Here is a 25,912-nt window from a genome sequence, read left to right as displayed (position 1 = left end):
ATGGGTCTTCCAAATGGACAATGACCCCAAGCATACTTCCAAAGTTGTGGCAAAATGGCTTAAGGACAACAAAGTCAAGGTATTGGAGTGGCCATCACAAAGCCCTGACCTCAATCCTATAGAAAATATGTGGGCAGAACTGAAAAAGCATGTGCGAGCAAGGAGGCACAAACCTGACTCAGTTACACCAGCTCTGTCAGGAGGAATGGGCCAAAATTTACCCAATTTATTGTGGGAAGCTTTTGGAAGGCTACCCGAAACGTTTGACCCAAGTTAAACAATTTAAAGGCAATGCTACCAAATACTAATTGAGTGTATGTAAACTTCTGACCCACTGGGAATGTGATGAAATAAATAAAAGCTGAAATAAATCATTCTCTCTACTATTATTCTGACATTTCACATTCTTAAAATAAAGTGGTGATCCTAACTGACCTAAGACAGGGAGTGTGTTCTAGGATTAAATGTCAGGAATTGTGAATAACTGAGTTTAAATGTATTTGGCTAAGGTGTATGTAAACTTCCGACTTCAACTGTATCTACATCAGTAGCGTCAATTCAGAGGAGATGGACACACCAGGAGAAGCATGCCCAGTTTTAGTTTATGCAGTACTTGTTTTGGGCTTCCTCCATACATTCGTAATGTAAAGGATGGTATTATAGCTATACTGTCAGTCAGCAAACACAAGGAGAGATCAGAGGGGGAGAGAAATGTGGCACGAGAATAAAATAATATGCGGCTCTAGATCTACCTTTCACCAACACAGCACTCAAAAGTAAGAGGGCACGACAACACTTTTTCCCCTTCAGGAGACTGAAAAGATTTGGCAAAGGTCCCCAGATCCTCAAAAGGTTCTACAGCTGCATCATCGAGAGCATCCTGACTGGTTGCATCACTGCCTGGTATGGCAACTGCTCGGCATCTGACCGTAAGGCCATACAGAGGGTAGTGCTTACGGCCCAATACATCACTTCGGCCAAGCTTCCTGCCATCCAGGACCTATATACTAGGTGGGGTCAGAGGAAGGCCCAAACAATTGTCAAAGACTCCAGTCACCCAAGTCATTGACTGTTCTCTCTGCTACCGCACGGCAAGCAGTACCGGAGCGCCAAGTCTAGGTCCAAAAGGCTCCTTAACCGCTTCTAACCCCAAGCCATAAGACTGCTAAACAATTAATCAAATGGCTACCCGGACTATTTACATTAACACAGCTTCTACTCACTGTTTATTATCTATCCATAGTCGCTTTACCCCTACCTACATGTACAAATTACCTCGACTATCCTGTACACCCACACATTGACTCGGTACCGGTACCCCCTGTATATAGCCTCATTATTGTTATTTTATTGTGTTACTTTTTCTTTAATTTTTAACTTTTGTTTATTTAGTAAATATTTTCTTAACTCTATTTCTTGAACAGCATTGTTGGTTAACGCCTTGAATGTAAGCATTTAACGGGAAGGTCTACACGTTTTGTATTTGGCGCATATGAAAAACACAATTTGATTTGCTCTGATTTAGATGGCTGTAATGTACCATAACGTTGGATGCCAATCGCCGATAAACCCCACAGAAGAAGAAGAACAGGTGGGGTTGACAACGGTAGCTAGCTATAGCTAGTACACACCGGTAGAGTGTCCTTCACCCCCGCCTGTCGGGCACTGTTTAATTATGCCTAAATGTACAATAAAAAGTATTGTGCCTATAGCTTATTTAATGAAACCCTGGCTGGCTGTTGATGTTCTAGGTATGAGCTTTCCAACCCTGTTCCTGGAGAGCTGCCTTCCTGTAGGTTTTCTCAAGTACAAATATGGTTCAGCAGCTCAAATCAGCAGGATGGTGGGCATTGTTATTAGGAACTACCATGGATCGCTAAAATAATGATTATGATCACACTTCATCAATTAAAATATTATGGGGACAACTATACATTTGGCAGCCAAGCACGAGTTATCAGTGTAGCCTATTATTGTCTAGACATGACGTTGAAATATCTTCTCACCTGCAATAAAATCCTCCAGGCTTCTGTCATAAGAGTCACTTAAATTGGAATATCACTGATATATTATACTTCCTACACATCACATGCGTCCTCCGAAACATGACCCGCCAAGCCGTGCTGCTTCTTAACACACTGCTCGCTTAACCCGGAAGCCAGCCGCAACAATGTGTCGGAGGAAACACCTTGTCACTCGGGAGGCCCATCACCTTCTACATTCAAACAAAATATTACCTTTTATAGGCTAAGTTGATGAGCAAATGGGCAGCATCATGCTCATGTCAGTCCTCTAGAATGCACATTTATTCTTCCTAGTAGGACTCTGCAATAATGAGGTGGTGTGTAAGTGTGTGCGCATCCGTTTCAGCGTGTTTTGGGAGTCAAGCAAGAGTCGACTCCAACCACAGGAGTCGGAGTCGAGCAAGAGTAGACTCCTTTCGACTCCAACCTCAGGAGTCGGAGTCGACTCCAAACATCCTGGAGTTGTGCACCACTAGCAATTTGTGGCTTTCGCCTCTTACTGTCTAATATCAATATAATTATCCTAAACTCCTCATACAGGTGTTTGAGAATCTCCAGACGGTTTTGTGTCAATAGTTGTCAGTGGCAATCAGAGTAATCCTGTCAGTGAGGCTGCCTGTCACTCATATTGGTTAAAGGGTTGGTCTGGGCTCTGTCCCAGCTGTGTTAGCTGATGTGATTACTGCTTAATTGAATCAAACCCAGGTCTGCTGTAATTCAGGGGTAATTGCGTGCGTAATCCAACACATCCTCCGCAATCATCCACTCCTTCCTCTAATCCGTGACCCGATGGGATGTACAGTGCCTTCAGAAAGTATTCACACCCCTTGAATTTTTCTACATTTAGTCGTGTTACAGCCTGAATTTAAAATGGATTACATTTAGATTTTGTGTCACTGGCCTACACACAATACCCCATAATGTCAAAGTGGAATTATGTTTTTAGAATATTTTACAAATTAATAAAAAATGAAAATCTGAAATTTCTGGAGTCAATAAGCATTCAACCCCTTGGTTATGGCAAGCCTAAATAAGTTCAGGAGTAAAAATCTATGGATAGTAGACTATAATTTAGTCTGTCAAACAGGTAGGCCTACTGCTTATTTTTTGAATAGGAAGAAAAAGGCTCCAACACAAAGATCTCTTGTTGTTAGTAGCCGAAAGTCAAATTAAAAAGAAGACTGTTGAAATGAATTAGGCCTTCTCGAGTTAGTGTACTTTCAGCACCAGTGAGCTGTCTATCTCCACGGCTGCCGCTTCATAGTAGTGTACGTTATGTAAATTACTCGAATATGGCTTATTGTGAAGTCAATAAGCTTCATTATGGGCAACAAAACATATTGTTTTTATTAAAATCAATTACAGCTGTAGCAAGCTTACCTCCGGTCCTCCTTCTCATCTTCATTCTCTCCCTCTCAAACTGAGCAGGACATCAGTAGGCCTATTGCATTTTTTGGACAAATTAACTCACCTCCTGAAGTGCCACCGTACACAGCACAGTCAATGGTTAGGCAGTACAAAAGGGTTTACATCAGCAAGAGCAGGGTAGGCCGGGGCTCATGATTGGGAACGCCTATCCATTGCAGTGTGTAATGCAGTGTAGCCTAGTTTTACAGTATATACACCATCCCAGCAGTGCAAAAACTCAGGAAAGAAGTATATTTTCTTAGAAATATAACTTTGCCCTGTTCTTCTCCGAGCATGCTCTTCGTATAGCCTAGGCCTATAGCCTATAGTATAGGCTATGGATTATTTTATTGAGACCACACTAGGTGCACTTTATATTGCGCACCCAGCAGAAAATCAGGGATGAGGGGCATCATCGGGCACACATGAGATACTATAATAAGCAACTAATTCTCAAACCCTTAGTAATATGACATTTAATCGATTACAAATTACATTACCCTCCCCTGGACTAAATTTAAAAAATACTAAACCGTCCCCCTGACTGAAATTGAAAATGCATGACCCTCCCCCATTTTCCTTTGGGTAACTATTGTGTACATTTAGATCGCTCAAATTTGGCTGTGATAGGATAAAACTGAGAATCGATCAACAACATTGTAGTTACTCCACAATACTAACCTAAATGACGGAGTGAAAAGAAGGAAGCCTGTACAGAATACAAATATTACAAAACATGCATCCTGTTTGCAATAAGTAACTAAATGTGGCAAAAAATTACACTGAACAAAAATATAAACACAACATGCCAACAATTTCAAAGATTTGACTGAAATACAGTTCATATAAGGAAATCAGTCAATTGAAATAATTATTTAGGATATGAAGCTATGGATTTCACATGACTGGGAATACAGATATGCATCTGTTGGTAGAGGAGTGGATCAGAAAACCAGTCAGTATCTGCTGTGACCACAATTTGCCTCATGCAGCGCGACACATCTTCTTCGCATAGAATTGATCAGGCTGTTGATTGTGGCCTGTGGAATGTTGTCCCACTCCTCTTCAATGGCTGTGCGAAGTTGCTGGGTATTGGCGGGAACTGTAACACGCTGTCATACGCGTCGATCCAGAGCATCCCAAACATGCTCAATGGGTGACATGTCTAGTGAGTTTACAGGCCATACAAGAACTGGGACATTTTCAGCTTCCAGGAATTGTGTACAGATCCTTGCGACATGGGGCCGTGCATTATCATGCTGAAACATGAGGTGATGGTGGCGGCTGAATGGCACGACAATGGGCCTCAGGATCTCGTCACGGTATCTCTATGCATTCAAATTGCCATCGATAAAATGCAATTGTGTTTGTTGTCCGTAGCTTATGCCTGCCCATACCATAATCCCACTGCCACAATCAGGGGACTCTGTTCACAACGTTGACATCAGCCAACCACTCGCCCACATGACACCCTACACGCTGTCTGCCATCTGCCCGGTACAGTTGAAACCGGGATTCATCCGTGAAGAGCACACTTCTCCAGCAGGCCAATGGCCATCAAAGGTGAGCATTTGCCCACTGAAGTCGGTTACGACATTTACATTTACATTTACATTTACGTCATTTAGCAGACGCTCTTATCCAGAGCGACTGACAAATTGGTGCGTTCACCCTATAGCCAGTGGGATAACCACTTTACAATTTTGGGGGGTAGAAGGATTGCTTTATCCTATCCCAGGTATTCCTTAAAGAGGTGGGGTTTCAAATGTCTCCGGAAGGTGGTGAGTGACTCCGCTGTCCTGGCGTCGTGAGGGAGCTTGTTCCACCATTGGGGTGCCAGAGCAGCGAACAGTTTTGACTGGGCTGAGCGGGAACTATGCTTCCGCAGAGGAAGGGAGCCAGCAGGCCAGAGGTGGATGAACGCAATGCCCTCGTTTGGGTGTAGGGACTGATCAGAGCCCGAAGGTACAGAGGTGCCGTTCCCCTCACTGCTCCATAGGCAAGCACCATGGTCTTGTAGCGGATGCGAGCTTCAACTGGAAGCCAGTGGAGTGTGCGGAGGAGGGGGGTGACGTGAGAGAACTTGGGAAGGTTGAACACCAGACGGGCTGCGGCATTCTGGATGAGTTGTAGGGGTTTAATGGCACAGGCAGGGAGGCCAGCCAACAGCGAGTTGCAGTAGTCCAGACGGGAGATGACAAGTGCCTGGATTAGGACCTGTGCCGCTTCCTGTGTAAGGCAGGGTCGTACTCTCCGGATGTTGTAGAGCATGAACCTGCAGGAGCGGGTCACCGCCTTGATGTTGGCGGAGAACGACAGGGTGTTGTCCAGGGGCCGACGACAGGGTGTTGTACGACGCCGGCCCAACTGCAGTCAGGTCAAGACCCTGGTGAGGACGATGAGCATGCAGATGCGCTTCCCTGAGACGGTTTCTGACAGTTTGTCGAGAAATTCTTCAGTTGTGCAAACCCACAGTTTCATCAGCTTTCCGGGTGGCTGGTCTCAGACGATCCCGCAGGTGAAGAAGACGGATGTGGAGGTCCTGGGCTGGCGAGGTTACACGTGGTCTGCGGATGTGAGGCCAGTTGGACGTACTGCCCATTTCTCTAAAACAACGTTGGACTCGGCTTATGGTAGAGAAATGAGCATTCAATTATCTGGCAACAGCTCTGGTGGACATTCCTGCAGTCAGCATGCCAATTGCATGCTCTGTGGCATTGTGTTGTGTGACAGAACTGCACATTTTAGAGTGGCCTTTTATTGTCCCCAGCACAAGGTGCACCTGTGTAATGATTGTGCTGTTTAATCAGCTTTTTGATATGCCACACCTCTCAGGTGGATGGATTATCTTGGCAAAGGAGAAATGCTCGCTAACAGGGATGTAAACAAATTTGTGCACAAAACATGGGACCAACACTTTATATTTGCGTTTATATTTCTGTTTAGCATAACTTTATGTCCTGAATGCAAAGCGTTATGTTTGGGGAAAATCCAACACAACACATCACTGAGTACCACTCTTCACATTTTCAAGCATGGTGGTGGCTGCATCATGTTATGGGTATGCTTGCCAAAGGTGATTTTAACATGTATTGACTCAGCGGTGTGAGTACTTATATATATATATATATATATATATATATATATATATATATATATATATATATATATATATATATATATATATATCTGTATTTCATTTCAAATAAATTAACATAAAAATAACGTTTTCACTTTGTCATTAAGGGGTATTATGTGTAGATGGGTGAGAGAAAAAAAATCAATTTAATCTATTTAGAATTCAGCCTGTAACACAACAAAATGTGGAATAAGGGGTATGAATACTTTCTGAAGGCACTGTAATCGCATTCCTCACACTGTATTTCGTCAGGGAGTAAGGGTCAGTATGGTGAAGTTGCCCCTAGATGATGATCTTGGGTCAGTTTTGCATTTGCTGATACTAGACTTGTACAAAGGGGAAACATCACCCCGGCGCTCACAAGACAGCCTGTAATGGACTACCATGCCTCTCAGCAAACGTTAGCTTAAACCAACCAGAAGATGGCAATGTTACTAAAGCTACTGCAGACCGTTCTGGTTTGCTACCCAGCTCACCATGTGCTACCTACCCAGGCACTGCCGAGGCCTCTTTTTAAGACTATGGTTGTAAATTATTTTTTTGAGATTAAGGGTTATGAAGTGGATCGCCATTTCCTGTCCAGGTTCTCCATGGTACAGTCACTGCAATTTCCTCCTGAGGTTTATTTGTCTTGTTTTATCCTTCCTAACTTCAAAAAATAAATAATAGTTTGCACATTTTATGTGTGTCCTCCTGTCTCATGTCCTAGAAAACACTTTTCCCACTATAAACCTGGCATCATTTAATGTGTTAAAACTTACACAATAACACTTAACATTTGGGAGGTGGTGTTTTGTTCTTAGCTGTTTTATGCCCTTGGGCTGTGGTCGTAAAGACACAACTGCATATGGTTTTATTCTATTTCAATATTGTAATGTGTTCATTTTGGCTGTGTGTTCTTGTTTCTTGTCTTTTGCAGGTAAGTTGCTGTTCCAGTCCTGTTGTATGGCTGTGGGTGTGGCAGTGTCAACTTGGAGCCAGGTAATGAAAGGGCGCAGAGAGAGGGTAAAGTGCAGCAGTGTTTAAAAGGGTGAAATGTGCAGATCCATACAAAACGTATACACTGCTCCCAAAGTGTTTAATGAGAAAATTACGTTTCAGATCCACCGTACTACTATGACTGACCCTGTTAAACAACACATTTCACTGCACCTATCCGGTGTATGTGAAAATAAAACCTTAACATTTTTTTAATGGGTCTTTGTCAGGGCCAGAAGGGCAGAAGTGTTCCTTGAGCAAGATTACCACATCAACCTGTCTCTCTAATACAGAAATGAAGAACATATGTCATGTTTTTCCCACCAAAGGTTGGGAGGTGGGAATCTTTATGTGGTCTTGTCAGACTGAATGATTACGCCCATTTTATCAAGATCCTTACACGCACTGTATACTGTATGTCTATTGCCTACTGGTTGATATGTGCACACAGTTGGATTTCTCAAGACCCTGTAGCAATGCTGTGTCTTTCATCCTCTTTATCAGCATACTTTACGGCCGCGTCCCAAATGGCTAGGGAATATGGTGCCATTTAGGACGCAGCCTGCCATTATGGATCAACGTCACCTTCAAAAAATGACTGCCATGTTGTTTGAACGTCACCTCTAATAATAATGATTGGCGAGCCTTGATTGTACCATGATTGATCGGGGGGCTGTCTGTCACCATGTCATACACAAATACGACACGTTGAGTCATAACTCAATCAGATTTACCCTGCGTCTCAATGGTCCTGCCCACCAGGAATGGAAGCTAGCAGTCATTTCCATACTGTGATGTTACGCCTGAGTGAAGGGGCAGGATAACTCAAAGTCACTGCAGCCACTCACGGGCCATTCAAGTGGTCACTGGGTCAAATAGCTCTTGTTTCTGGATAAGTTTTAAACACTGTCTGACACCATAGGGCTCTGGTCAAAAGAAGTGCACTATGTGACAAAGTGACAATTTGACAACGTCTACTGCATATTTTAGATACCGCTTCTGCTCTTATGTAAGGCTGCTTTTCGCTTCTGCCTCCACTTATTTGCAGTAACTCACATTTGTTTTTCATTTTCGTTTTTTACTTTAGTCAGTTGTGAGTTATATAGCCTTAAATCCTGTGCCATTATCAGACCTGTTGCTCAAGCTGATTATTATAAACCCCCTCAGAGACTATTTTTTTGCCAAGATTTTAACAGAGAACAAAAAAGGGCAATCTACCAATGAGGCCCTTCCCACTCCCCTCCTATGTTCTGGAGGGCAGATCATTGAGGATATCCAGTATTTCTCTCATAGGGGTGTCAAGTCTAGGAGCATTCAGACCGCAAATGCAGCTCAGACCGTGGAGGGGGCGGGTTGTGGGTCCATGTGTTCTGGTAGGCGGGGATCAGACTGAATGTTTTTTTTTGAAAGCAGTGGGCTCTCACACTGTCAAAAGCTGTGTTTACAAGGAGGGAAAGGCTTAATATATGACCCTGTTAATGGCCCTCTATCCATGAATCCACATATCACATATTCATCGCTATGGTGAGGTGGGTTGTAAGTCACGGACTGTTGTCTTGGGACAGCAAAACTGTCACTTAGTTATTTATTTTGCATTTTCATCAGTCCTACTGAAAGACAAAAAGAAACACAAAGCTTATGATAACCTGAGTAGAGACGAGAAAATGTCTCTGAAGGACTTATGTGAATGAATGTCGCCGACAACTATCTAAAGGTGACTTCTATCACAAACTGAATTATAACCCTACCCTAGAATTCCAGCAAAATATCACATCCACAGTGCAAAGCTGTCACAGTGTGTGAAATTTCCTAAGATACCAACTTTGTATACAGTCGCTAAATTAAACGGTTAAACGCATCTGTGGCCAACAGATTTTGACAGCAATGCAAAGAAAATGACAGATAAATTCAAAATAAGAGACTACAAGGACGAAACCCTTGATGCTGCAATGATGAAAATATCCCAAAAACCAAGAGGAATTGCTAAAAACTAAGCCAAAGAAGAGTACACCAAACGTACACCAAGTGTTCGAAGAAAATAAAAGCAATCATGAAAAAGCACTAGCATATTCTGCAATCAGACAAAAAAATTGCACACTTCTTCAAGGAACCCCCACTGGTGGTGTATAATCATGGCCGCAATATTGGGGATAGCTTAGTGAGATCTGACCTTCCCCCCCGAGCCCACTCAGACACTCTTGACACCCATTCCAAATGGGAACTACAAATGTGGCTCATGCGCACAGTGCAATAGTACTACAAAAACATAATTTTTCAGACTCCCACATACAGGTAGAAAAATCCCTGTTAGGGGTATCATCTCATGAGAGAGAAAGAGAGTAATCTATCTCATCACTTGTACATGTGCGAAAGCCTACGTAGGACAAACGAAAAGACAATTAAAACAACGCATAGCTGAACACCGCAGCTCAATCAGGTGTAAGAACACTGGCTATCCAGTAGCAGCCCACTTTGTTGAAGCTAACCATCTCATCTCCTCCCTCAAATACACAGGCATTGAGCATGTTGCTCTACCAAGGAGAGGAGGTAACATCGAGATCCTACTACTACAGAGGGAGGTCTACTGGATATCCTATCGAAAAACATTGACCCCTGAATATTGACTTTGATCTCAGGCCCTTCTTACGAACAATTCTCAACAAGTCCGATAAATGAATGTATTCTTTCTACAACTTATCAGCGTACACCCAATATGTTTCCCCTGTTGATGATGCTTATTATGCATTATGGTTGAACCAAAAGATTACATATAACAAAAATGAAATGAAATTGGAAACAATTAAATATATATTAAATAAAATAAAATAATAATGTATGTTGATGCTAATATTATGTACAATATCTAATTATGTTGCCGTATGATAACAATAGCCTAATATATTCAACATGCTGTAAACTATTGTTTTTTAACAGTTTCACTCAATTCATTCTCATCAACCTAATAATCATGAACATACTATTGTCATTGGTTACACTAATTGCACTGTTTGTCTACAGAACCTGGTTCAAGCATCCATGACATTACACTAAAGAAGGCACATTGACGCTGAAACGTTGGTGGTTTACCCAATAAATTACTGGGAGTTTATAGACAGTATAGAGTGTGCGATTATCTTTATTTTTATAACTTATTCACCGTTATTTAGTACCTCTACACTAAATAATTTCTCTGGGTGTGCACCAGCTCATGCTTTTTTATCAGCATATTAATCTGTCGCAAGCACCATAGTCCCACCATGTTTCCCACCAAGACTTGGCAGTGGCTGCTCCAAAACATCCAGATACTGAGGGTGCATCCCAAATGACACCCTATCCCCTATGTAGTGCATTCCTTTTGACCAGGGCCCCCAGTGCACTCTGTAGGGATTAGGGTGCCATTTGGAACACAGACTAAGTGGAGCAGCCACTGTTGATAAAACGTAAGTCCTTTGTGTGTCCTTTGTGCTTTGTTTGTCGGACGGTGATGATGTCAGTCTTCTTTAATGTGCCGTGACTAGGCCCTGCAATCCCAGCTCTGAGATCAGAGAGAGGAGGTGGGTGTTGAAGGCCCCAGAGCAGTCATGGATAAAAGGCATCCCAAGTTGAACTCTGTGAACAAACAAAAGCTCAGTGGAAGCCAGTTGAACTTGACTACTGTACTCCGTCATTTGTTTATGCAAAGGGTTTCTTCAGTCTCATGAATGAACTGTTGTGTTTTCTCGCCCTGTTACAGTGACTTTGTTGGACTCTTGCCAAGGAGCAGTGTTATTATGATTGAATGTGTACTGCTACGGGGGCTTGCTTCAAGTGTGCTTCTATTGGTTGAACTCTTTTGGACTGGAGCAAGCCTATTGTCTCCCCAGCTCTATAGTGTGGTCTTTACACAGCAAACACTGCTAGTGTCACTGGGGAAAGACATCAACTTCAAAGCCAGCAAACCAGGAAGGCCAGAGGATTTTCTCAAATGTTTGTGTTTCTTGTTTGAAGAAGGCATATTCTTCTTGGTCAGTCTTTTATTTGGGTTTGGTTTTTGCAGACGTTGCAGAGAGAGAGAGACTTGAGGGGTGTAGAGCATGCTTACTGTACACAGTACCCTATGGCTCAGTCACTACCCTATGGCTCAGTCACTACCCTATGGCTCAGTCACTGGTCAGTAGTAAGACCACACATACATTTTCCTTGACAGCTGATTATGGAATGGATGGACCCACCATGGTGTTGATCTTTGCTGTCTCTAAACTAAAGCATTTTGTTCATTTCAATGCTGGCTTGTTAGTCACAATCTGGCATAGCTAATGTCGGGCCAACTTCAGTAACGAGGAAGCAACAGACAAAAGCGTTTAGGAAAATGTTCCCGACCACAGCTCAGGGTGGACACACATTGCAAAAGTAAATACTTTTTATTTTCATAACCATCATGAAACCAGACTGTATGTGCCAGATCCTGTTGGCACTGACTATATACCAAACCTCAGGCTTTTATGATATGATCTATCCCAATAAAAGTACATAGATGGTTATTAATATTTAGCCACGCTCACTTCCAGGAAGAGTAATTGTCCAGTGTCAATGTTTTCTGTTGCCAATAACAACCACACCTTTTCGTGCGGTTGTTACTGGCAACAGAAAACATTTACTTACTCATATTTCAGATGGTGATTATGATGAGTCATGTTGCCAGGGCAACAACAGGGGTTTATTGACCAATCACACCCTACTGAGGGTTTGATGCCGACTTGGAGTGAGCAGTGTCTGTTAGGAAGGAATTATACAGTATTTTCTGTTTCTCACACTCACTCTTCAGTTCCTCCCTCTCTCGTTGCTATGAATTCCTGTTGCTTTGTTTTGATTATCTTGTAAAACGCCTCTTTGCAATATCACACAGACTCATAACACAATCTAAAGCTACTTATCTCCTACTGGTTGGCAGCAGTGCTGGGCTACTCTGTTGTGCCCTGTGGGACTTCTTGGGGTTGCATAGGGAAGGTCTGGCTACAAGCCGCCATTTTCTGTCTGTCTGTCTGCCTGCCTAGTCAGCCATTTTGGCAAACAACTTACTGGTGCCGCTTCATCTTACTTTCAGCGATTAAGTTATGCTAGGAATGTTGATATTCGTTACCTATTCTTCCTGGAGACTCATTTAATCATTTTTTCAAATCTATGCCATGCAAGGTTTTTCTTTCTTATTATCTACCATTCCTTACCTGAGCTTCTCCCCTGAATAAGTATATTTCGTTAAACTGAGACATTATTTAACTTAATTGATAGTTAAACGCACTGATTCCAATCCTGACTCATTCATGGCAGGATAAACTCAGTGAATTGTCTTGGCAAACTGTTTGCTAAGTACTCTGCTCATTAATGTCTAAACAGGCAATATGATTAGACTACACATGATGATATCACCACACTCTCTTAGATGGGAAAGCTGAGCAAATGACATCACAATTACTGTTGTATTACAGAATTACTATAAAGGTCTCTAATCATAATTGGATGTTTAAATATAGCATAAGGACCATTGTGTCTGAGAATCCCAGAGTAGACATCCTGAGGATGATGAATTATTCTAGAATAATTGCCTTGGGGAAGATCCGTACTTTAGATCAGAGGGATTCCTTACTCGGTTTGACATAAGGCGTGCACATGCATGCTCCCTCTAAGTGTCCTAAAGAACAGAGGGAACTGGGTGTGAAACATACATCATATTTGCGCATGCTTTTTTCACGCATTCTTCATTTCCTGCAAAGTTTCTTATATCAAAATGATTATGCACTAATGCAAACTTGCAGCAGTCAGTTGACAAGTGAGCAATAGTCGTGCTGCCTTGTGTGGGTGTGTGCATGTGTGAGGGTTGTTTGGGCCATACGGCTTGGTGTGTGCTTGCGTGTGCTTGTATGTGTCATGTGTTTTTTGTAAGAACATCCCTCGTAGCAGTCTCCAAATGTCAACATGCTGAGTTTGGTTTAATGACTTGGACATAAATTGCTCTCTTTAAACTGAGTGTTGGAATGCTAGAAAAATACCAGAATTGACTTAGAGTGGAGTTAAGTAGTATTTAATTTTCCAGCAGTATTGGATGTGCTCTTTTGAGAGAGACACCTTTGTGTAGTCTCCATTTTCTTGGCCTCTGTCACCTGCTCCATGGCAATCCTTTAGCCTCCATTGAAGTTGTATTTGGTTTGAATGTCAAGCTTGTTCAATACAGCCAATTGGAACAAACTTTTATACAGTAGACTATGAATTAGTGTTAAAGTATATGTAGCTTTGTTAGTGACTGTATATCTGTATGTACAGTGGGGGGAAAAAGTATTTAGTCAGCCACCAATTGTGCAAGTTCTCCCACTTAAAAAGATGAGAGAGGTCTGTAATTTTCATCATAGGTACACGTCAACTATGACAGACAAAATGAGGAAAAAAAATCCAGAAAATCACATTGTAGGATTTTTTATGAATTTATTTGCAAATTATGGTGGAAAATAAGTATTTGGTCAATAACAAAAGTTTCTCAATACTTTGATATATACCCTTTGTTGGCAATGACACAGGTCAAACGTTTTCTGTAAGTCTTCACACTTTCACACACTGTTGCTGGTATTTTGGCCCATTCCTCCATGCAGATCTCCTCTAGAGCAGTGATGTTTTGGGGCTGTCGCTGGGCAACACGGACTTTCAACTCCCTCCAAAGATTTTCTATGGGGTTGAGATCTGGAGACTGGCTAGGCCACTCCAGGACCTTGAAATGCTTCTTACGAAGCCACTCCTTCGTTGCCCGGGCGGTGTGTTTGGGATCATTGTCATGCTGAAAGACCCAGCCACGTTTCATCTTCAATGCCCTTGCTGATGGAAGGAGATTTTCACTCAAAATCTCACGATACATGGCCCCATTCATTCTTTCCTTTACACGGATCAGTCGTCCTGGTCCCTTTGCAGAAAAACAGCCCCAAAGCATGATGTTTCCACCCCCCATGCTTCACAGTAGGTATGGTGTTCTTTGGATGCAACTCAGCATTCTTTGTCCTCCAAACACGACGAGTTGAGTTTTTACCAAAAAGTTATATTTTGGTTTCATCTGACCATATGACATTCTCCCAATCCTCTTCTGGATCATCCAAATGCACTCTAGCAAACTTCAGACGGGCCTGGACATGTACTGGCTTAAGCAGGGGGGACACGTCTGGCACTGCAGGATTTGAGTCCTGGCGGCATAGTGTGTTACTGATGGTAGGCTTTGTTACTTTGGTCCCAGCTCTCTGCAGGTCATTCACTAGGTCCCCCCCGTGTGGTTCTGGGAATTTTGCTCACCGTTCTTGTGATCATTTTGACCCCATGGGGTGAGATCTTGCGTGGAGCCCCAGATCGAGGGAGATTATCAGTGGTCTTGTATGTCTTCCATTTCCTAATAATTGCTCCCACAGTTGATTTCTTCAAACCAAGCTGCTTACCTATTGCAGATTCAGTCTTCCCAGCCTGGTGCAGGTCTACAATTTTGTTTCTGGTGTCCTTTGACAGCTCTTTGGTCTTGGCCATAGTGGAGTTTGGTGTGTGACTTTGAGGTTGTGGACAGGTGTCTTTTATACTGATAACAAGTTCAAACAGGTGCCATTAATACAGGTAACGAGTGGAGGACAGAGGAGCCTCTTAAAGAAGAAGTTACAGGTCTGTAAGAGCCAGAAATCGTGCTTGTTTGTAGGTGACCAAATACTTATTTTCCACCATAATTTGCAAATAAATTCATTAAAATTCCTACAATATGATTTTCTGGATTTTTTTCCCTCATTTTGTCTGTCATAGTTGACGTGTACCTATGATGAAAATTACAGGCCTCTCTCATCTTTTTAAGTGGGAGAACTTGCACAATTGGTGGCTGACTAAATAATTCCCCCCCCCCCACTGTATATACAGGTTGTGTGCGGGCTACAGTGGTGATATGAACCTAGTAGATATTTGACAGGGGTTGAGATTGATTCTGTTTGCTACATCTGGGCATCAGTTGGTATATGAATACAAAAGGCCTTTGTTGCTCTATTCCCTTTTAAATTGGATCCATGGGAGAGGCAATGGGTAGCAGATGGAGATTGATTATCTGGCTTGGTCTACAGTACGCTCTGACAGAGAAGCCTCCAGCATCAGTGTTGAGTTTGCTCAAACATTTTGGATGGGTTCACTTTCTTCTCGAGTTGAAAATTAAGTTGCATTTTCAGCTCGTCAGATTTAACTGCAATTCTACTGTATATTTTAAATCTTAATCCTTATCTGAAAAGGCATATCCATTTAAGACCATTCCAGAATGTTTTTATGATTCATCGTTTAAGTTTTGACTTTGCAAAACTATGACTTTTCATTGCTTCTGCTTCAATCTTTAAGGTTACGAAAGGCTTGCGAAGAAGTGGTTCTGTACATTTGATTGGTAGTTTGATTGGTATCAGATGCATTGGAGTCCTCCAGCCATGCAATAAATAGTAAAAAGCTGTTAGAGAAGGTGTAATGCTTCTCCTGCACTCTGGTGCCTAAGTCTGATATACCGCTCCCAGTGGATACAAGGGCCTGTTTCGTATTCACAGTGTTTAGTCCCAAATGGCATCCTATTCCATAGTACAATACTTTCGAATAATACAAAACATATCCTTGACTCTATCCAAGTTGAAGAGCGGGAAACAAACGATGCCAGTCAGCCTGCACAGCCGGCAGATCGAAACTACACCTACACTATACCGAAACTCCCACGGGGGGGCCAATATGGAAATGTATGCACTCACTAACTGTAAGTCGCTCTGGATAAGAGCGTCTGCTAAATGACTAAAATGTAAATGTCAAATTAAACTAATTTCACACATGATAAGAGTTAGCCTATAGAAAATATTAAATTGACAATAATCTGATGAGTGACAATAGCAGGCCTATCAGTTGTCAAATTGTACATGAAGAGATGGACGCATCTTGTAATTGACAGATGCAGGGAAAGGAGCATCACTTTATCAAATCCTCATTCAGCGTCACATGCAGGTAAAACATTTAGATGTATATATAGTATCAGAAAGAGTATATTCTGCAGTTTCGATGACACTTACCTTTGTCAAATAACTCTCAAAATTCAAGAGGTGCAGCTCTATTTCCAAATGTCACTTTTTCCAAGAATATCTGTGCTGTCCATGCATTTAGCACAAGACCACTCGCACGGCAGCGTTACTCTGGCTACTAAGCAAAAACTAGTAACATAATAAACTTTAAATTAAAATATGCTATTCTGTCATCAATGGATGAATGGGTGATAGAAACCAGATATAAAATGATAATGGTGCATGTGACTTCAATGAACTGAATGATGAGGAGGGAGAAGAGGATGATTGAATTTAGAACAATAGTGTAATGATGAAGAATTGTGTGCGTTAATGGCAGTGTAATGAAAGGCTGGAAGTGGTATATAATTTCCCCTCGGAGAGTCAAATCAGACACTGAGTACAACATACACTGTGTGTAGTTCACAATGGCACGCCGAACCAAATGAATGGACACACTGACAGCATTGCAAATGCTGCAGAATTTAAAAGAGTTGTACTCAGATGGAGGATCAGATATTGAGCTTGAAATCGACATTGCTGATCAAGTGTCTTCATCTCATTCTGACGTTGACTTCGAGCCTCGGCATCCGATGCCTGAGCCTCGCTGCAGAAAAAACTGAACAGAGCCAACTGATACGGAGAGACAGGAGTCTGGGAGGGATGGCACTGTTTGGGTAGAAAAGAGTGTCGAGTTTATGTGACATGCAGATGTTGCAGCACATAAGAGATTATACTGTTGCTCATGCGCACAGAAAAGGAAACAGTACGTGGGACATGTCTATGGATGAACTCAAAGCATTTATTGCACTCTTGTATGTCCGCGGGGCATATGGCAGAAAGAGCATGGATGCGGAGTCATTTAGGTCTGATAGGTATGGGGTGCACTTTTTCAGAGAGACCATGCCACGCAACAGCTTCACACCTGTGGCAGGTGCACACGAAACAAGGCCCATGAATCTTGTATGCAGTGCAACCGATTTGTTTGTGGGGCTTGCTCACACAAAGCCCCGACTCTGTGTGCTGATTGTGGGCCCGAAGCATAAAGAGAAGACGAGATTGATTCATGCTTAAAGGCACACATATAAGGGCACAATAGTGTCCGATACAATCAACAAATTACTGTTTTTATATGTTGTCATGAATATATTTCCACTAATATTTATTTATGCAATTGATTATTTACAATTGTTCATGCACTGGTGCTTTTGTTTGGGAATACGGCAAATCATTTTATCTGTGGACCTGGCTGGTTATATTATTATTATCTTTTTAATTTCAACTTTGTCAAAATAAGCTGTAACTGGACTTTATTAATTACCCTAACTCTATTACTAATCAAATCTACAAAAAAGTTGATCAAATGGATTACATTGTAATGTTTTTATTGTAAGGGAAACGAAAAGAGGCTATAGGCCTAAGTAGAATTATACAAAACATATCCTTGACTCTATCTATCCTTGACTCTATCTATTTTTATTGATATATTTCCATGAATATTTATTCATGCAATTAATCCTTTACAATAGTTTATGCTTATGTTTGCGCACCTTGCGGGTTGATATGCATCTGATGCATATGCTAAAGGCAATGCACAGCAACATTATCCAGTGGGTACTTATAGGCTGAAGGGCCTAGTGTTAACCAGTCCTTAACATATACAAGCATACCCATAACATGATGCAGCCACCACTACAGTGGTTCCTCATTTAAAAGTTTTGAGCTTATACCATGACCGTTTGGTGGCAGATTGTGGTAAACTGCGTAATTCTGTCATTGCACCACACTATCACAAGGGGGAGTTAGAATGCTGCTCTATCGGTTGTCTAAACTGTGGCACAAATTGACTATCTTTTTGAGGTGTGAATGTTTCAGTCCGCGAGTCTCTCTTCTCTGGCACTAGAGTCCTGCATCAGGCAACAACAAAAAAATAGCTGACGGGGGTCCCGGAGTTGAGAGAGAACTTGGGTAAATACAATGGCGCAATTACACTTGACATGTGGACTGACGATTTTCGAAAAATAGGCACAGTGGGATTTTGGATTCTCTCCCTCTAAAAACAGAAATAAATAATTATAAATAACAAACTGGCTTTATTTACCACAGTGTGACAGAGTGATAGCCCCTCTATATAAAGTGAGTTTCTGAAACACAGAGTCCTTCTTTGCTGATGTGAAGAAGAAACGGAATGAAAGAGAGTCCAGCGAGGATAGGGAGGGGGAAAAGGTTGCCCCTATTGTCAAGACCTGAGCTACTTCATTTATTTATTAAATGTACTAGTTTATTTAGGCAATTTAATACATTTGTTTAGGCATGGCCTATTTTGTAGGCTATTTCGCAGCATAAAGCTATATTTGTCAGCATACAGCTGAGTGAGTCATTCGTGGCTTTGGATAAAAAAAAACGAGTACCAACATTCTTTCTGATAGTCTTTAATAAAGATATATTTTGACCAAATAAAATAAAATAAAATAAAATGTTATTGGCCACATGCGCCGAATACAACAGGTGCAGACATTACAGTGAAATGCTTACTTACAGCCCTTAACCAACAGTGCATTTATTTTTAATAAAAAAGTAAAACAAAACAACAACAAAAAAGTGTAAAATAAAACAGTAGGGAGGCTATATATACAGGGGGGTACCGGTGCAGAGTCAATGTGCGGAGGCACCGGCTAGTTGAGGTAGTTGAAGTAATATGTACATGTGGGTAGAGTTAAAGTGACTATGCATAAATATTTAACAGAGTAGCAGCAGCGTAAAAAGATGGGGTTGGGGGGCAGTGCAAATAGTCCGGGTAGCCATGATTAGCTGTTCAGGAGTCTTATGGCTTGGGGGTAGAAGCTGTTGAGAAGTCTTTTGGACCTAGACTTGGCACTCCGGTACCGCTTGCCGTGCAGTAGCAGAGAGAACAGTCTATGACTAGGGTGGCTGGAGTCTTTGACAATTTTGAGGGCCTTCCTCTGACACTGCCTGGTATAGAGGTCCTGGATGGCAGGAAGCTTGGCCCCAGTGATGTACTGGGCCGTACGCACTACCCTCTGTAGTGCCTTGCGGTCGGAGGCCAAGCAGTTGCCATACCAGGCGGTGATGCATCCAGTCATGATGCTCTCGATGGTGTAGCTGTAGAATCTTTTGAGGATCTGAGGACCCATGCTAAATCTTTTCAGTCTCCGGAGGGGGAATAGGCTTTGTCGTGCCCTCTTCATGACTGTCTTGGTGTGTTTGGACCATGATAGTTCGTTGGTGATGTGGACACCAAGGAACTTGAAGCTCTCAACCTGTTCCACTACAGCCCCGTCGATGAGAATGGGGGCGTGCTCAGTCCTCTTTTTTTTCCTGTAGTCCATAATCATCTCCTTTGTCTTGGTCACGTTGAGGGAGAGGTTGTTATCCTGGCACCACATTTTTACATTTTTACATTTACATTTAGCAGACGCTCTTATCCAGAGCGACTTACAGTTAGTTAGTGCATACATATTTTTTTTTCATACCCCCTGTGGGAAACGAACCCACAACCCTGGCGTTGCAAACGCCATGCTCTATCAACTGAGCTACATCCCTGCCGGCCATTCCCTCCCCTACCCTGGACGACGCTGGGCCAATTGCGCGCCGCCGCATGGGTCTCCTCTTCGCGGCCGGCTACGACAGAGCCTGGATTCAAACCAGGATCTCTAGTGGCACAGCTAGCACTGCGATGCAGTGCCTTAGACCACTGCACCACACGGCCAGGTCTCTGACCTCCTCCCTATAGGCTGTCTCATCGTTGTCGGTGATCAGGCCTACCACTGTTGTGTCGTCGGCAAACTTAATGATGGTGTTGGAGTCGTGCCTGGCCATGCAGTCATGGGTGAACAGGGAGTAGAGGAGGGGACTGAGCACGCACCCCTGAGGGGCCCCCGTGTTGAGGATCAGTGTGGCAGATGTGTTGTTACCTACCCTTACCACCTGGGGGCGGCCCGTCAGGAAGTCCAGGATCCAGTTGCAGAGGGAGGTGTTTAGTCCCATGATCCTTAGCTTAGTGATGAGCTTTGAGGGCACTATGGTGCTGAATGCTGAGCTGTAGTCAATGAATAGCATTCTCACGTACAGTGGGGGAAAAAAGTATTTAGTCAGCCACCAATTGTACAAGTTCTCCCACTTAAAAAGATGAGAGAGGCCTGTAATTTTCATCATAGGTACACGTCAACTATGACAGACAAATTGAGAATTTTTTTTCCAGACAATCACATTGTAGGATTTTTAATGAATTTATTTGCAAATTATGGTGGAAAATAAGTATTTGGTCACCTACAAACAAGCAAGATTTCAGGCTCTCACAGACCTATAACTTCTTCTTTAAGAGGCTCCTCTGTCCTCCACTCATTACCTGTATTAATGGCCCCTGTTTGAACTTGTTATCAGTATAAAAGACACCTGTCACACTCCACTATGGCCAAGACCAAAGAGCTGTCAAAGGACACCAGAAACAAAATTGTAGACCTGCACCAGACTGGGAAGACTGAATCTGCAATAGGTAAGCAGCTTGGTTTGAAGAAATCAACTGTGGGAGCAATTATTAGGAAATGGAAGACATACAAGACCACTGATAATCTCCCTCGATCTGGGGCTCCACGCAAGATCTCACCCCGTGGGGTCAAAATGATCACAAGAACGGTGAGCAAAAATCCCAGAACCACACGGGGGGACCTAGTGAATGACCTGCAGAGAGCTGGGACCAAAGTAACAAAGCCTATCATCAGTAACACACTACTTGCCATGGACTCGAATCCTGCAGTGCCAAACGTGTCCCCCTGCTTAAGCCAGTACATGTCCTGGCCCGTCTGAAGTTTGCTAGAGTGCATTTGGATGATCCAGAAGAGGATTGGGAGAATTTAATATGGTCAGATGAAACCAAAATATAACTTTTTGGTAAAAACTCAACTCGTCGTGTTTGGAGGACAAAGAATGCTGAGTTGCATCCAAAGAACACCATATCTACTGTGAAGCATGGGGGTGGAAACATAATGCTTTGGGTTTGTTTTTCTGCAAAGGGACCAGGACGACTGATCCGTGTAAAGGAAAGAATGAATGGGGCCATGTATCGTGAGATTTTGAGTGAAAACCTCCTTCCATCAGCAAGGGCATTGAAGATTAAACGTGGCTGGGTCTTTCAGCATGACAATGATCCCAAACACACCGCCTGGGCAACGAAGGAGTGGCTTCGTAAGAAGCATTTCAAGGTCCTGGAGTGGCCTAGCCAGTCTCCAGATCTCAACCCCATAGAAAATCTTTGGAGGGAGTTGAAAGTCCGTGTTGCCCAGCGACAGCCCCAAAACATCATTGCTCTAGAGGAGATCTGCATGGAGGAATGGGCCAAAATACCAGCAACAGTGTGTGAAAAACTTGTGAAGACTTACAGAAAACGTTTGACCTGTGTCATTGCCAACAAAGGGTATATAACAAAGTATTGAGAAACTTTTGTTATTGACCAAATACTTATTTTCCACCATAATTTGCAAATAAATTCATAAAAAATCATACAATGTGATTTTCTGGATTTTTTTTTCTAATTTTGTCTGTCATAGTTGACGTGTACCTATGATGAAAATTACAGGCCTCTCTCATCTTTTTAAGTGGGAGAACTTGCACAATTGGTGGCTGACTAAATACTTTTTTCCCCCACTGTAGTGCACTACTTTTGACCAGAGCCCTATGGGCCCTGGTAAAAAGTAAAGCAAAATGTAGAGAAAAGGATGCCACTTTGGATGCATTCCTAGTCTCTCAAGCATGCATGCACAAACAAGTCCTACCATGGTGAAGATAAAGGCCCACCTTCACACAAGGAAGTAGCCTATTGCACAATGATAAAGAGAATGCATTGACAATTTTTATATGTAAACCCCGTGGAGTTAATTTGGAAATGCCGATACAATATCTCACGGATGATGATATACCTTGTCAACCGCAAGTGTCTATTAGGCAAAGATTGACTGCACTTTTCTGTGGGGCTCTGTGAGAACCACAGGCACTTGGAACACAGCTTGGATTTGAAAAAGTGTCTCAAAGTTGGCATAGTGCTGAGCTGTTGGGTAAATGAGGAGCAACCAGTTGGGTGAGAGAGGCAAAGGGCCTACTGAAGGAGATAATAGTACCTGACAGATAATCTGGGATTTCCAGAGTAGTTGTGCCAGGAACTACAGTACATGCCATCTACAGTCAACAGCCAGAACAGGCCTAGCCTAGGGGGGAAACCAGTCCCTGAGAATCAGCACAGACACACATAAAGAGCTAGGCGCCAGCCAGTGCCATTCCTAAAATGTCACTTCTCTTGTTAACTTCAGTTGAAAAACATGAAGACTAAGAGAAATGAACAAAAATTGTTTTGTTGATTATAGCCTACTCTGGGTCAGGAGTTTTTCCTGACCAGATCATGTGACCTGGACAGGAAAAAGTTCAGTTAGAACAGGTCACTTGGTCAGGAAAAACCCCATACCCAATATGCATGCAGTTGTGTTGTGTTCATCACTGATTGTCTAGTATAGCATCTGTCACGACTTCCGCCGAGGCTGCCTCCCCTCCTTGTTCGGGCAGGTTTCGGCGTTCGTCGTCACCGGCTTACTAGCTGCTGCCAATCCATTTATCATCACTCCACTTGTCTTGTCTAATTAATCACACACACCTGGTCCTTATCCCCAATTAGTCATTGTATAAGTGTTCCCTCTGCTTCCTTGTCTGTGTGGGTGATTGTTTGTAGTGAGCTGTGTGTAGCTCGGTTGAGCTACCCTTAACTTGTTGTTGCCAGGGTAGATATTTCCCCTGTGCCTGAGTTTTGTTGTCGCATGCTTGCGCAACTGTTTATCAACGGAATAAACTCTTTGGAATGCGTATTACTCTCATGCGGCTGACTCCTTCAATCACACGCATCACAGCATCCATGATTCGTATCATCAATTGGACAATCTATTTTGTTTCTATGTTTTTTTAAAGTGATTTAGTGGTTCTATTTCCGTTGCATTTTGAGATGCTACTCGTTGAGATAAACGTCAACTTCAACTCAGAACAAGTGTTATTTTTTAAACTTATTTTTAACATAACATTTGGTGAATGAGGATGGCTGAAAGTATTTCTACAATATCCCTACCTCTACCGGAGCAGTTCTTGCCTCACGAACCAACAATCCCATGGGACAGATGGATGTTGTCGTTTGAGACGTACATGCTAGCTACCGGACTGGATGTGGTTAGCCCTAAGAGGAAAAGAGCCATTCTTCTCCACGGTCTCCTCCAACTCCTAAAGAGCTCCTCTACTGCTCTTCCACCAATCACAAGTCTGTAGAGTGGGGTGGACCAAACCATCAGTAGTGTGATGTACCAGTAGCCTACATGTCAACTCACACTGCCCTCTACAGCACACTAGTGGGGACAGGACCCAAAGCACACACAACACAACACAACAAAGCTCCAAACAAGTATAAAGGTCCTAGGGTACATTATAATTACAAATGGCAGCCTATTACAGATATAGTCCACTTCTCAACCAGAGCCCTATGGGCCCTGGTCAAAAGTAGTGCACTAAATAGGGAATAGGGTATCATTTGGGAGGCAACCCTAATCAATGATTAGTGGTATTTTCACATTTCACATGCACAAGGAGAAAAGCATCTGGCCTAACCACGTTTGCTCAGCTATCCACATTCAAATGATTTATAGGTAGAAGTCCTTTCATAATTGATCTTGTAATTAAAATTATGTTTAGACGTTGTGTGTCACCAGCAGAGAGCTCTATTGTGTAATGGCGCCGTGCTATTTTGTTAGTTTTTTTGCATTGTTTGTAATTTATTTTGTACATAATTTAGTTGCCGGGGACTTTAATGCAGGGAAACTTAAATCCGTTTTACCTTATTTCTACCTGCATGTTAAATGTGCAACCAGAGGGAAAAAAACTATTGACCACCTTTACTCCACACACAGAGACGCGTACAAAGCTCTCTCAAAACCCTCCATTTGGCAAATCTGACCATAATTCTATGTCACGGTTCAGACAGACGACAAGAGGACCACAATTGCGTCACACCAGAAAGTTTATTAAAACTTAAGGGAAAAGGGAAGTAGGGAGTGAGTGAAGGCTCCAGGGGTATCCCGTCCAATGTGCTGGGTCTGTGCCCCCCCCCAGTGGCAGCGATGCGTCCGATGACGCCGGTGGTTGGTGGTCCAGAAGTCCGGGGTCGAAGAGTAGTCAGGAGTCGTAATGGCAGAAAGCAGGTCTGGTTTTCCTGGGGCAGAAGAGTATCCAAGAATCAGGCAGGTCCGGGGTCACAAAACAAGGGTGAGCCAGAAGCGCGAGCACACAGGTTCCGGGTGTGAGCTTTGCAGACGATCTGACAAAGGAGAGCTGAAAGACAGGACTTTAAATACTGGGAGAGGTTAGTGGGTAATGCAGCGCAGCTGGCAGAGTAATTAGAGCCGAGCAGAGCAGGGACAGGTGGAGCTAGTTAGGCTGAGTAGAGAGAGAGAGATGAGCAGAGTGGAAGATAGTGGAAACACATTAAGGTGGTAACCCGGTGGAGTGAGAGGGCTCATGACAGAACCCCCCCAAGGGACGGCCCCAGAAGTCCCAAGAGCAACACCACGCCGGGCGGAGGAGGGGAGCCGGAGGAGGGCTAGAACTCCTCCGAACGGTCCCGAGCGAACGCCCTCATCCTCGGAGGAAGCCGGAGGGCCGTGGTCGGGAGATGGGACAGGTCCCGAGACAGGATCAGGCACAGGACAGGAAGCCGAGCGGGCAGGACGGTTAGGGGATCCCTCTGGGGCGGCCCCTACGGATTGCAGGTTGATCAGGATGCCGTTGGTGGAAGGCGGTGATGAGAGTCCTATCCACAATCCGACTAGCTGGCACCCAGGTCCTTTCCTCAGGTCCATAGCCCTCCCAGTCAATGAGGTACTGGAGACCCCTACCCCTCCGTCTGGACCGAAGCAGGCGGCGGACGGTGTAAACCAGACCACCATCGACGAGCTGTGGAGGAGGAGGACAAGGCGCAGCAGGGACCAGCGGACTCTCATGAATGGGCTTAATCTTAGACACATGGAAAGTGGGGTGCACCCTCATGGAATTAGGCAGTTGGAGCCGGACAGCAGTTGGGCTAATCACTCTTATGATAGGGAATGGGCCAATGAACCGAGGTGCCAACTTCTGCGACTCCACCCTGAGTGGCAGGTTCCTTGACGACAACCACACCCCTTTGACCAACATGGTAGGTGGGAGCAGGGATTCTCCGACGGTTGGCCCCGGTAGTGTAGCTGGCAACGGATCTGAGAAGTGTGGCT

The 25,912-nt window shown here is 43.3% G+C and overlaps 1 protein-coding gene across 1 annotated transcript in view; it reads right to left on the bottom strand.

The window, feature by feature from the left end:
* Positions 1-23,525, bottom strand: part of LOC121553893 (oxidation resistance protein 1-like) — a 45,336-nt gene extending 21,811 nt beyond the window's left edge. The window contains exon 1 of the mRNA XM_045211667.1: positions 23,481-23,525. Within this exon, the coding sequence (XP_045067602.1) occupies positions 23,481-23,525 (45 nt within the window). The remainder of the gene's footprint in view (positions 1-23,480) is intronic.
* Positions 23,526-25,912: the final 2,387 nt, after the last annotated feature.

Source organism: Coregonus clupeaformis, chromosome 38, assembly GCF_020615455.1.
Source record: "Coregonus clupeaformis isolate EN_2021a chromosome 38, ASM2061545v1, whole genome shotgun sequence".
Lineage (NCBI taxonomy): Eukaryota > Metazoa > Chordata > Actinopteri > Salmoniformes > Salmonidae > Coregonus > Coregonus clupeaformis.
Note: the sequence above shows the minus strand (reverse complement) of the source record. Positions and strands in the feature narration are given on the sequence as shown.